Consider the following 13,544-nt stretch of genomic DNA (forward strand, 5'->3'; position numbering starts at 1 on the left):
AATGAACTTTATCACAATATGCTAATTTTTTGAGAAGGACCTGTATACTATACGTGTCCCAGTGCCATGCAGAATGCACTGCAGGTACAGGGGGGTTTCAATGCACACGCTATATAGGGTGAAAGAAGAGGCATCACTTGGGAGAGTGACTCGAGGTGTGGGTGGAATCGACGCTTGTGGGTGAGTGGGTGCAACAGACAAACACATGGTGCCAGACTCCGAAGGCAGCTCTTTTAAGGATTGCCATCAGTAGCCATGTTGAAGTCATCTGCGACCAGCAGCAGAGCCTCAATGTTGGCGGCTGTCTCAGGGCTCTGCAGGGAGAGGAAGTCTGAGACGTCCATACTGGCTAACCCGTCAGATGAGGGTGGGTTGGTGGCAGTGCTGCTCACTATTGTGGAGAAAGTCTGAGCTGTGGAGGAGGAAGAAGAAGAAGAAGAGGGGGCCTCCAGTGTCACCTCACCCACCTTGGAGGAAGACTTGGGGGGGCAGCATGAGGAAGATGAAGTTGCCGAATGGTGCTGAGGCTCTGATAGTGGCGGGGGAGGGGGCTCTGGTGGTTGCTGCTGTGCTGGGGCTGAAACGATGGAAGAGGCACTCTTTGCACTCTTGTCTTTAGCAGAGTCCCTGCAGGCACACTGACACTGGCAGGATTCCTCCTGTTTGATGATGATGACTGGCAGGCTGAGGCCGATCTGCTGGACTGAGTTACCTATAACAGAAGCATAACATTTGATTAGGCCAATGCAAAGAAATTAGTCAAAACCATAGTGGTGTCTGATTGTACCCAGTCAATATTTACGGATGGAAACATTACATTAGATCAGGTGACCACACGTTCCTATCAGCAACATGAACTGTAAACTTTGATGCAAACATATCATCATCTGGTAAACCTGGCAGTGGTTCTTTTAAGGACCATAAGCATACCATAAGAGCTGTAAATTCACTAGCAATCACTAACAAAGCAAAAATCTTTGACTTCAACTTGCCAATTAGAGCATTTTTTTCCCCCATTTCCTGTTTTGTCAATTTATATTAATATTTTGGGGGGAATTCTTAATAAAAAAAACCCACATAGTTCAGGGAATCTTACTTTTTTCCTCCCCACTTCATAAACGTTGCATTTAATTAGGCGGAAAAACAATTTAGCAAAAATGAAAGCTGGTTACTATCAAGCCTCAGCCTGAGATTGCCATTTCCTTCCTCAAACTCTGTGTTTATATTGCCAAATACTTTTCCTAGTAACTATTGCATACTATTTAACTAATCGTCATTAACCCAAGTATTTTAGTGGCAAAACAAATGTATGATTTCCTTAGTCTTTGACCAGTGTCAACAGCACAAGATTCGTTTCATGGTGGCTTACCAGCATTACCTCCCACTGGTATGGCTGTAGTGAAGAAAACCTTTTCCACTTTTGGAGCTCCTTGATGTGGCTGTGAATAAACAAAAAAAACACCAAAGTTCAAAAGGGTTAACGATAAATATGAGTATTATCAAGATGATTACACCATGTTTTTTCCTTCTTTTAGACCGTATCAAAAGGGGATGGACTGTGTATGAATTAAAAGCCATACTTTCCCTACTGTTTTATTTACCTAGTTTCATAGTTTGTTTGTGCTAGCTTATTTTCTCATATGAACATACTGATGAAGAGGAGAACAGATTCTACTGTGTGGGATCATTACTCACTGCTTGCTCTGGGTTCTGCTGACTGTTGGCGGCACTGCTGAGGATCCACTGGAGATTCTGGTCAGACATGACCAAGCTGGGCTGCAGCAGGTTCTGTGTGGGTGCTATGGTGATAGTGGCAGGGGTGGTTGCCAGACCAGGGCCAGAGTTTGGACCAGGATTGTTGGCCAAAGGCACAGGTTGAGCCACAGGTGCTAGAGCATCTGTTGTGGTAGCTGCAACAACAGCAGGACCAGGACCTGGTGCTGTGGCAGTCAGTGCGGGGGCAGGAGCAGGCGTAGCAATGGGTGGTGGTAGTGGAGTGGTCTGGGTAGTACTATCTTGCTGTAGGAATGTTGGTGGCAGTGCCACATATTGCTGGGGGGTGACGTGGTTTTGTGGCCGGACAGAAGCCTGTGGCACATCTGAGATCTGCTGAGGCCCATTGAGCTGCATGAAAGCAGGAGGCTGTGTTGTGCTGACATTTGCAGTGATGGAGGCAGGGGTGGAGGTCTGGGAGGAAGAGCTCTGATTGAGCTGGGAAGAAGCCTCCATGACTGCAGCGTTTTGTGAACAAGAAGATGAGGAGGTAGGATTGACAGAGAAAGAGATGAGAGACGAGGTTTCTGTCACTCCCGGTTGGGTGGGAGTCTCCAAGCTGAAGCGCTCAGCAAGGCTCTCTGTTAAAGAGGGGAAAAAAACTCTCGGAACAAGAACTTTAAGAAGAAAACCCAAACAGGTAGATTTTTAAATGAAAAATTCTTACCGCCGAGATGGGTATCATCTTGGCTGATGCTATTTTCAGGACTTTGGAACATAAGCTCAAAGATTTTCACAGGGGTCGTATTGTTGAGGTCCAAATTTTGAGCCTGCAATAAAATTTAAATGAACAAAAGCCTTTAAAAAACTGCACTCAGTGAATATATTGTTTTAACCTTGACATTTTAATACAGTGAATATAAAAACAACTGAAGAGTGAAAATATCTTTTAACTGACATCTCGCTGATCATCCTGACAGCTCCTCTACTGTGTCAACACAGTGTCTGTTTGACAAAGGTGAAATAAAGTTCAAACTCACATTATGAATGTTCTCTCGTAGTTCTGAGTCTGTAGAGATGAGGCTCAAGTCACTGAGGCACAGCGAGTGATTTGCATCCTGCAATTAAGAGATCAAAAGGTCCCTGATTAAAGTAGCCACTACAAGTGCTGAGTCATGGAAATGAAAGCTACTGTAAAAATCTAGGCTTTACCATAAAAGGTAATCCATTAGATAATGACATAATTAACAACTATTCCTTTAAAGAAAGAACAATGTAATCTACTTGGTCTATAAACATTTGCCATTGTTAACACAGGCCACTGCATAAGTGGAAACGTTAAATACTTTAGTTTTATGGTGACATGCTCTGTAGAAAGTCAATGTACCATGTAGTAATACCTGAGATATGAGAAGTGATAACACAAATGTTTATTATGTGAAAAGCAACCAAAAAAAAGAGCACTTTACTTCAGAACACGGCATACAGTAAATGGCACGAGGAGCACAGTGTTATGTAGCCCTGAGGCTGTTCGTGGAGAACAAGACGACTGTGCCAACTGTGCCCACACTCTGACAAGACGCTGTGCTGTGACTCACTTCAGAGAGTGGATGGGCGAGAGAGACGCTGAAGGACTGTCCTTTGTCGTGACCCCGGATGTGACTCTTCAAGCTGTACTGGCTGCTAAAAGTCTTCTCACAGCCGTCACTAGGACAGTTGAATGGCTTCTCCCCTATAGAACGAGCAGAGACAAAGGCAGAAAATACAGAATGAGACCGATTAATTTATTGATTATTATTTACTTTTTATATCTTTCCTGAAAGGAAAAAGTAATAAAAATTCTAAGATGCAGCTTGATTAAGAAAATGATACACTCGTATGGTTTAAAAAGTCAACCTTACTCTTGTCACAATAATATAAAAATTTCAAGGGAACAGCATGGCTGTTTGCAAGTCAAGTCAAGTCAAGTTTATTTATAAAGCACATTTAAAAACAACCAAGGCTGACCAAAGTGCTGTACAATAAAATACAAATATAAAATACTATAAAACACAAGTACATAAAATACCTCACTGATAAAACAATAAATTAAAACAATAGGTTAAACCTTGCTAAAAGCCAATGAAAAGAGGTGAGTTTTAAGAGCAGTTTTAAAAGTTCCTAGGCTTGTGGAGAATCTGATGTGGGGGGGTAAACTGTTCCACAGTCTGGGTGCAGCCACAGCAAAAGCCCTCTCTCCCCTAGTCTTTAATCTGTACCTGGGAACATCTAAAAGCATCAAGTCTGCTGACCTCAAAGATCTCCTGGGGCAGTAAATGCTAAGAAGCTCTGCCAGGTAAGGAGGTGCAGTACCGTTAAGAACCTTAAAAACCAGCAGTAAAATTTTAAAATCAATCCTAAAAGCAACTGGGAGCCAGTGGAGAGAGCAGAGGACCGGAGTGATGTGGTCTCTCTTTTTGGAACCGGTTAGCATGCGAGCAGCAGCGTTCTGCACCAGTTGGAGGCAATGCAGACAGGAACGATCTAAACCAGCATAAAGGGAGTTACAGTAGTCCAGCCGTGAAGTAATAAAAGCATGGACCACCCTTTCTAGATCGTTCCTGCACAGATAGGACTTGACTTTAGCTAAAATCCGTAGGTGATAAAAAGATGCCTTGACTACGGAGCTGATTTGTTTATCAAATTTAAAAGCACTGTCAAAAGTAACACCGAGGCTCTTAATGGAGGAAGTACATTCAGAAGTTAGGGGTCCCATAAAATCAGCTCTTTGCAGCTCTTACTATAGCTTTGCAGACTTACACGCGCTATAGCTATGTACTGTCACCAGGGGGCAGTGTTAGAAATATGTGAAACAACTCTTAATATGAGCTACTCTTGTTTGTGTTAGCAGAATTCTTGGTTCTTAAGCTAAGTCGCTGCCAGAGACAAAATAAGTCAAAATATACAAAAGTGTTTGTAGTAAAGCAAAACCAAACGTTCAAATAATGAAAACTGTCCTGTTTTCAACCTTGAGGCAACTGTGGCTCAGGAGGTGGTACGCGTAGTCTACCAAGGGGAAGGTCAGTGGTTTGCTCCCTAGCTTCATGCTTAAGTGTCCTTGGGCAAGATATGGTGTGTGTGATTATTAGAAAAGGTGTAGGTTAGGTATAGAATAAAGCTCTTGTATGTGACTGGGTGAAAGAAGCTTACAGTTAAAAGTGCTTTGAGTGGTCAGTTAAGCAGAATTGATGTGCCAGCAGGGCGAGCACCTTCGCAGTCTGCTGGTAGTCGGGATGGCCCATCTCTCTGCAGAGAGTTCTGTTTTTCGATGGAGGCAGTGTACAAAGTCTGTGATCAAATCTGTGGGCTACTCTTGCATGTGCTGCTGTTGGTGCATCAGCCAGGCATGAAGTTTTAACATACGAATTGCTGAAGTGAAACCACTTGCAGAAGAAATGTCTGTGCTTTTCATGGTGTATTTTTGATCTTAGAAGTTTTTTTTTGTGGTGGTTTTCTTGTTTCCAGTAAAGTCCCCTTTTCAACCAATCGTGTTACATTGGTACTTAAATAGCACTTTATGGGGCTATATAAATGCCAATCAATTTACCATTACCCAATCAGTATCCTACCTATGCAGTGTCATCACTGTTAAGCTACATGCTTTTGTTTTTTCCTTAGTCTGAATATGCAAAATCCAGCCAAATGGACACAAACACAGTACAATGAATCTTGTAGCTGGATTTTAATATCCTGATAGTGACTGATACATCTTGTTCTTGTACATGTAATTGTTTCTGTTTCAACAACACAAAGCATAAGCCAATTCAAGTTATTCCTTGTCCAGGTGAACATGATCTACTATACTGATATATAAGGGGGAAAAAAAACAAAACGAAACAAAACAAACAAAAAAAAAAAAAACACCAAATACATGGGAAGCTATTATTTGTCTGTGTGTTTGACAGCTGGCATGTAGGAAAGATGTTCACCTGCCCTAAACAAGCATGCAATCATTAGAGCAAAGAGCTTGGCCTTAGCTGTCCATCTGGGGGGTGGGTCTTATTTGGAAGCTTTTGTTCAATCAATATAAGCACACATGGAAAGAGCATTTTCAATTATTGCTTTTTTTTTTTTTTTCCAATTTCTAATTCTGAAAGGAAGACAAAGCAATTATAATATGTTTTTGTTTGAAGGAAAGATGGTTCAGGTTAGGTTATTTAAACAGACAACACATGGGAGGCACTGGGGAACAATGGAAATGGAAATCAGGAAGAAATAAAAACAAATACATCTTTGTTGAAGCTTCCCTAGATAATTGAGGTGAACCAGAACACTGTATACCTGTGTGAGTCCGTACATGCGTTTTTAGGTGATGACTTGCAGCAAAGGCTTTTCCACAGCCATCATGATCACACCTGAAAGCAAAAACAGGAAAAAAAACAGTGTGAGATCAAATGTAAACATAAAGTGATAAACTTTAAAGGCTGGATTTCATCATCCTTCTAGATTAAAGTCATGACCCATTGCCCCCCCTGTGTCGTTATATGGAGAAAAACGAACAGTTAACATAGACAAGTAAAATTTAAATACACAAAGTTTTGTACAGCAGTTCCTTCATCCTTAACTAGGAGTAAATTAAACCTGCTGTGACAAAGGAAATGCTCACCGGAATGGCTTCTCCCCAGTGTGTGTGCGAATGTGCTTCCTCAGGTCACTGAGGGTGGTAAAGTACTTTGTGCATCCCTCTGATTCACAGTTGAAAGTCTTGCCTGTGTGAAGTCTCTGGTGTGCTTTTAGCCTGCAGAGAAAATAGTGTTTCATTAAACCACAATGGGAAACTCTGAGAGGGACAAAGTAAACGCAGTGGCATTCAGCCTTCGGTTTCATTTAATTCAAAAAAAAAAAAAGAGCTGAGTCAGATGAAGAATGGGGCTATTAATAGAATTTTAACCTTGATCATGAGTTTTGGCTTCTCACATTTAAATGGTGATACAATCACAGCTGTGCCCTGCACAACACAGCGTGCAGTGCTGGACTGGTCTGCACGAGTAACACCACATAAAAGACCAGATATACAGCAAAAATCAAAAAATGTCTGGCACAAGAGAACATGAAGAGCTTGTCCCCTAAAATGGATCATCATCAGCTGTTTGGAAATACTTTGGATTCAGTACAAGAGATTTTACCCAAGAACAAATCATATATGAAAATTAAGTGTCTAATAAACACATACTTTTGGGTAAACGTTGGAGGGAAAGAGTGTTTTTTGGCATCCATCATGCAGATACAATAAATGGAATGAAAGATTTTTTGTTCGAGGAGATGCACTAAGATCAGGTAAATGGTGAATAAACGCTTACTTGTCTGCAAAGATGTATTAATAACCAAGAATGTAGCACAATGTAAAAGGGAAAGCAGTGCTCTGTTAATTCTATTTTCTGTTAAGTTTTGATGCAATTTCTTTTTCTTTTTAAATTCATACTTCTTATCATTTTTCTAAGAAACGCATGGAGTTTCAGTGAATGAGGAAAACCAATTTTATTTTGATGCAAAGATTGATTATGCGAAGCAAACCATGACGAACCACTAATGCGATCCACAATGTAAAGAAAAACCTGCAGTTGGATCAGGAATCTCAACAGCTCTAAGCCCTGTGTAGCTTACGATGATTACGATGGCACAGCAGCATCAAGCCACAGACACGTCATTGCTACTGAAACAGTGCAAACTGCATACTTGGATGTCCTTTGATTTGTACATCTGATATAAATTGTGGTCAAACAAGAGACCTGACAGAATGACTGAAATATGTTTCTCTGTTAAAGAAGTCCCGAGTCGCTCAAGTCATTTTTTGTGTCAAAACATCTACTGCATCACGCTTTGTCTACTGCCCCCAACACTTAGGTCTCATTATCTTTACTTAACCTACTTTTGATCAAGTCTAACAAAACTGAAATGGAACCTTCAGTGATGATAAAGGTGACTTTATATAAACTTCAAGTTTCCACAGCAATGTAAAGAAAGCAACATGAGACATGAAAGACAACAAAAAAGGTTCACCTGTACAGCGTGTTGAATGCCTTTTCACAGCCCTGTACGTCACACTCGAATGGCTTCTCCTTGGTGTGAACACGGACGTGGATCTTAAGGCTGTAAGAGGTGAGAAAGGCCTTTCCACAGCCTTGCTGATTACACACAAATGTGTACTCGCCCCGATGTGTTTTCTGGTGTGTTCGCAAGTTTCCTGCTGTGCTGTACGTCCTTGTGCAACCTTCGAACATGCACTGGTACCGCTTTACCTGAAAGCGAGAGAATAAAAATGGTAAGTGGAATTAAAACAGTGAAAGAATGCTGGTGCTAAGAAAAGGATTGCATCAAATATCTTAAAAAAAAAATAAATCTGTTAATCTGTCTTTTAACTTTATTTAACAACACCATTTGAACAATAACACAGGGAGAAATTAGTAAATCCAGCTAAGAAATAATAATAATAACCAGCCCTGCCATTGAATGAGGTGACAGTCTGACTCAGAGTGGCCTTTCGGATAGGATTTGAACTTAATGACTCAACCTCCCATCAGTACACAAAGCGGGTGAACATAAAGGACATCAGTGATGACTAACCCCCCATGCAATACACTCCTTCCAATTCTGTTTCACAGCACCGATGTCCATTGCAGTGGGGCAGTCTCCTGCTCTGCTCTCACACAAATATCCTGGGGGCACTGTGAATAAAAGCAGCCCAGTCTCTACTTAGAAAAATTCTATAGTGTATTGAACACAAAACCAGGAGGAGAAAGCTTGTGGCTGGCTTCCTCAACAAGAGACTCTCTTTACTCTGCTGCTATTACCTCATTTACAAAACTAAATCCTTCTAGTGTTCTTGTAAAAATGAATTGTAGCCCAATTTAAATCGAAGCAAGGCAAATGAGATTATTAGAATATTAGATGCATCAGAGAAAACGCAGCATGTTCATGCAACCTTGCAGTGTTTGCAGAAGTCCAAGACACCCAGTATCACAACTGTGATACAGGGAAAGTTACACACAGCTGACTTAGCTTTCGGCCCTTCTGACAAACACTAATCTGAGCGATGGTAGTCTGAAACCATTCAGTTTGGTTATTAGTGTGTGGCAGGGATCATTTGTTAAGCAAATATCTACGCAAACCCACAGCAGAACCCTGCTAAAGCTGGCAGCTCAGATCTGCATTTATCTCCCACACCATTGTGACTCCACCACACTGTGAATTTGCTCATTGCAAGGGAGCACTTTATGCTTCAGCTTCCCACACGCATAGTGGAAGAGACCACTCTATTACAAATTAAATGGTTTATGAAAGAGGAGTGCTTAGCATGGCCAACAAATATTGGGCAAACCATCCACACCCCAGTGCACGCTTTCCACGGGGATTCATATTTCATAATTGCTTTGTTTGACATATTACAAAGACCTGCATGCACATGACTTCACAAACACAACCCGCTGTCTTCTCACACTTGTGTCAGCAACTACTTTTCACTAAAAAAAAGAGGATGTGAAACACAACGAATAAATGTCTTCATTTATGATTCCAGGCCTGCAAAACAGTGTGGCACCACTTTATATTGTACTGTTGTGCAATACAAATATAAATTCATTTCACAGAAGTGACATGAAGTCATACACGTACACATGATCCCAGTGTGCTTCTATACTGCTGCAAGAAATCTATAGCTGTCTTTAAGTTCAGAGGGTTGTTTAATTTTTTTTTCTTTAGATATTTGTTATTATTGCAGTTGGTAATGATGGTTAATGACAGACAATACAATTCTCTCAGGGTTAAAAAAAAACTGGGCTGACACTGCTAACAAATAAATCAGTCTATTACCGATACCTTGACTTAACTTCACTGTTCAAACCAAAACTGGCTACAAAAGAAGCAAAGTTTCTGCCAATAATATGCAGAAATAATAAGGTATTTGCTCCAGCACCACACCCATCTAAAGATAACAAAATCAAATTTTACTAGTATATTAATCTTCATTACACAATATGATTTGTATGAAAATACCATGATCAAGACAATACAGGAATAATGCTTTACTCTGGATTGTTTGCAGTCAGTTTTAAGTGTAATTCTATTGTTCTATATAACTTTTACACAACCCCAATTCCAAGTCTTGCTGCTGTGTAAAATGAGCAAAAACTTCTGTGTAACTTCTATAGAACACAGAAAACGTAGTAAATGTTTAAATAGACATTTTACTATTTCGTAAAAACATTAGGATGGGGGCAACAAAACGGCTTTGAACACTTTGCAGTCAATCAGATGAACTGTTAAAAAAGGCCAACACCAAGAAGAGGATCATAGAGAGGCAGTGTTACTCAGAAGTAAGTTGCCTCTCTTTACTGGAAGGGGATCACCAATCTGCAAAAATCTGCACCTAAAAGTTGTGGAACAATTTCAGAATATTGTTCCTCAAAAGATTCTGAGAATCTGGAGAAATCTCTGTGTGCAAGGGAGAAGACCAAAAATTATTGGATGGACTCAGGAACACTTAGAAATCCGTGTCTGTGATCACAGTTAACTGTGCATCCTCATTTTTCTTGCAACCTCTAAAGACGAGAGGGACCAACGTGCTTGTTATCAGCACTCAGTTCAAAAGCCTGCATCTCTGATTGTGTGGGGGATACATTAGAGCCTATGAAATTAACAGCTTGCACATCTGGAAAGACAATGCTGAAAGGTCTATACAGGCTTTAGAGCAACATATGCTCTTACCCAGATGATTTCTTTTTTTTGAAAGTCCTTAAATATTTCAGTAAGACAATGCTACTGCATCTGTTGCATGGCTTTGAAGTGGAAGAGTCCTGGTGATGAACTGACCTGCCTGGAGTCCAGACCTTTCATCAATTAAAAATATACAGCTATTGCGAGCTACAATCCTGTATCAGACAAGAATCTGGCAACATTTCTCTCACAAATGTCCCACAACTGTTCTCCTCAAATGTTTATAGACTACTGTTAAAAGAAAGGATCATAATAGTGGTAAAGATGGCTCTGTTCCAAATTTTCTTTCTTTTTTTATGTGGTGAAAAAGTAAGAAAAAAAATTTCATTCTACATAATTATACTTATAAATTGTGGTACATATAATACCACATTTTCTACATTTAAATATTTGATATGCTTTCTATGTTCTACTATGTATAAAATATGTGCGTATGGAATTTAAAAATCACTGCATTCTGATTTTTTCTTAAATTTTACACAGTGTCCTAGCATTTTGTGAATTGAGATTGTAAGAAAAACGCAAATGGTTAAATACGTTTTATGCTTTACAAAAAAAAGCTAATAACATATGTTGAGTCAAGCGATGTAATGCTACGTGTGATGCCTTTCTTTATGGGAAATGGTAGGCTATATATCATCATTAAAGACAGGAAAGAGAACCATGTTGTTCCCCAATGTGCTTCCCTGACTTTTATGTTAGGTACCTGCTGGTTAACAGGTGCAAACTTCCTATCAGATGGTTTTACTATGCTGTTCATCTCTGCTAATTAAGATAGGTTGCAGCTGAAGGCAACAGGATGGCAACTTCTGCATAGTTGCTGAGAAGATCCTTTAAAAGAACTTGAAGCACAGTGACATATTTTCAACTGCACACCATTTTTCACCAAGACAAAAGCAAGTTTAAAAAAATGATCACTATATTATTAGAGGATGAAATCTTTAAACCATCTGCTGTTCTGCAGAGCAATTTGTTGTAATAACTGAAACAGCTTAGACAAGCAATCACTGCAATCAATCATACATGTGCACTACCTTAGAGCGAATCAGAGGAGCCTCTGATAACCAAACAAGCATATGTCTTGTAACAGCTGGACAAGATGCACTTATTTATGCTCACCTCTCTCTGCTTGGTCTCTGGGCACTCAGAGTGCAAGGTGAGCGTAGCCCCCTCGATGTTTCGTGGCATTGGGGTGGACCCTGGATTTATTGTGAACTGGATCTGGTCAGGAGAAATTGTGTGGTGCACATAACCCTGTGACATCCCATCTGGGTCAGTCATAAAGGCCAAAGAGCCCTCCTCCTCATCTCCATCACCCTCTCCCTCTGTTAGGAAGGTGACTCCATCTTCATCCCCTCCACAGTGACCCTCCTCTTCTCCCTCCTCATCCAGTCGTATTGGGTCCCGCTCAATGAGGACCGTGGTGCGGTCATAGACCCGACCAGAGGATGACGAAGGTTCAGCAATTAGGTCACCGTCTTTGCCAAAGTGGATCTTGTCATCTTCTTCGTCATCCCGCTCCAGCGGAGCCACCTCCACCTCAAAGTACATAGGCGCCTCCGTATGAGGGCCATTCTCACTCATGGTCTCTGATGCCTCTCCTTCCTTGGCAAGAAGGACTGCACTCTCACACCTTAATGTTTCACCCTGAAAAAGAAAGCAGCTACTTCACTTACGCTGTTAGGTTGTATAGCTCAGCTGAATTATTACAAATTTTAATTGGAAAAAAACAAAAACAAACAAACACTGTTGAGCAGAAACTCATAGTTTCTCATATCTGAGCCCAGTATAAAGACTGAATATATTTATCAGCGTTTAGTGATTCAGCAGCAGATCTGACTAGGACTGCCCAGTTAAACTATATCAGCTGTCACTATGTAGCCCCACACTGACAGACAGGAACATTTGGCAACAAATAACTAGACAGAGCCACAGCTATGTGTGCTGTTGGCAGAATAGGTTTTTTTTTTGACTACATTAAATGTCCCTTTTAAACACGTTCGCCCCCTAATGTAGCGGATTTGCGGGTGTCAGTCAAAAGCAGTTAATTTTTTTCTTCAACACATCAGACTGAAATCCCCGCAAGTAGTGGCTTACTAAGAGACATCAACCCTGTTCACAGAAACTAAAGCTACACATCGCGATCTGGAACTTTCTTACTCCAATGACAGAAGTCATGAGATAGCTGGTGCTTAGCCCTAGCTACTCGGTGACTTCTCATCAATCAAAACTCATCAGGCTACCTCTAAAGGATAACGTTAAATGCTACGTATGAAAGCTGTCACTTTACACTGACGATGTCAGTGAACTTTTACATGGCTACGCACACAATGCAGCGCAGTTTCCAAACATAAGCGTGACCTTATAGGCACTCAGTGGCTGCAAGGTTAACCTTTAGCTGACTGAACAATATCATTCTCACAACTTAATGTCATAGTACTGAGGTTGTTAGCTTTACAATGCTAGCATTCTGGTGGATATCTGATCTCATATCATGATTACATCGTCTCCAGCCTGATACGTCGCTGGTTAGCTGCTGTAAATTAATCGTAGGCTGCTTATTTTGCATCTGGCGTTACATACCTTTAGTGTTATTCTCTTCAGCTCGTAAGCCAGAGAAAGCTAAATGGGAGCTAGTTAGCCAAAAGCTAGGTAAGTCAGCTGCCACTTATTTCTCTACACATGCATAGCTTCGCTGGATAGCAACACTTTAGCTCATTGCTAAGCTAAGGGGCTAACGATAAACGTTTACTGTCGATATTACTCGTCGTTCCTGCAAAGATGGTCAGTTTCATTTTGCCCGGTGATAAAGTAGCAAACCAAGGTTTAAGTGGATCGACTAGAAGGAAATGACATTAAAATAAATTTACCTCTGAATTTTAATCCTTATTCCGATGCTTTGGATGTTGACCACTTTCTTCCTATCCCCTCCCTAGAAAGCCATACGTCACAGGCTCGCAGCCATTCGTGATGAATTATGGGAAATAACGCTAAATAACAATATTAAAAAATTCCATAAGATGATTGTAGGGGAGGGGTTTCTCTTTTATATATAGTGTTGATTTATTTTAGCAAATAAT

General features: G+C 40.6%; 1 protein-coding gene across 1 annotated transcript; it reads right to left on the bottom strand.

Annotated features, from left to right (window-relative positions):
- Positions 1-217: 217 nt before the first annotated feature.
- Positions 218-13,408, bottom strand: mtf1 (metal-regulatory transcription factor 1). The gene is made up of 11 exons (XM_031740721.2): positions 13,335-13,408; positions 11,584-12,111; positions 7,753-7,991; positions 6,359-6,490; positions 6,034-6,107; positions 3,312-3,445; positions 2,754-2,831; positions 2,441-2,543; positions 1,696-2,354; positions 1,370-1,439; positions 218-712 (listed from the first exon to the last, which is right to left on the bottom strand). Exons 2-11 carry the CDS (start codon positions 12,046-12,048, stop codon positions 234-236), a joined length of 2,433 nt encoding a protein of 810 aa, XP_031596581.1. The 5' UTR covers positions 12,049-12,111; positions 13,335-13,408; the 3' UTR covers positions 218-233.
- Between the last annotated feature and the right edge of the window lie 136 nt (positions 13,409-13,544).

The sequence above is a fragment of the Oreochromis aureus genome, linkage group 11, assembly GCF_013358895.1.
Source record: "Oreochromis aureus strain Israel breed Guangdong linkage group 11, ZZ_aureus, whole genome shotgun sequence".
Lineage (NCBI taxonomy): Eukaryota > Metazoa > Chordata > Actinopteri > Cichliformes > Cichlidae > Oreochromis > Oreochromis aureus.

What these genes read in the sequence shown, in the direction of transcription:
- mtf1 (XM_031740721.2), bottom strand. Translation starts at nt 12,048, where the DNA reads ATGAGTGAGAATGGCCCTCATACGGAGGCGCCTATGTACTTTGAGGTG. An exon ending in TACGAGAGAACATTCATAAT is followed by an intron (nt 2,544 to 2,753) that starts GTGAGTTTGAAC and finishes ATTTTATTGCAG; the next exon opens with GCTCAAAATTTGGACCTCAA. An exon ending in AGATGATACCCATCTCGGCG is followed by an intron (nt 2,355 to 2,440) that starts GTAAGAATTTTT and finishes CCTCTTTAACAG; the next exon opens with AGAGCCTTGCTGAGCGCTTC.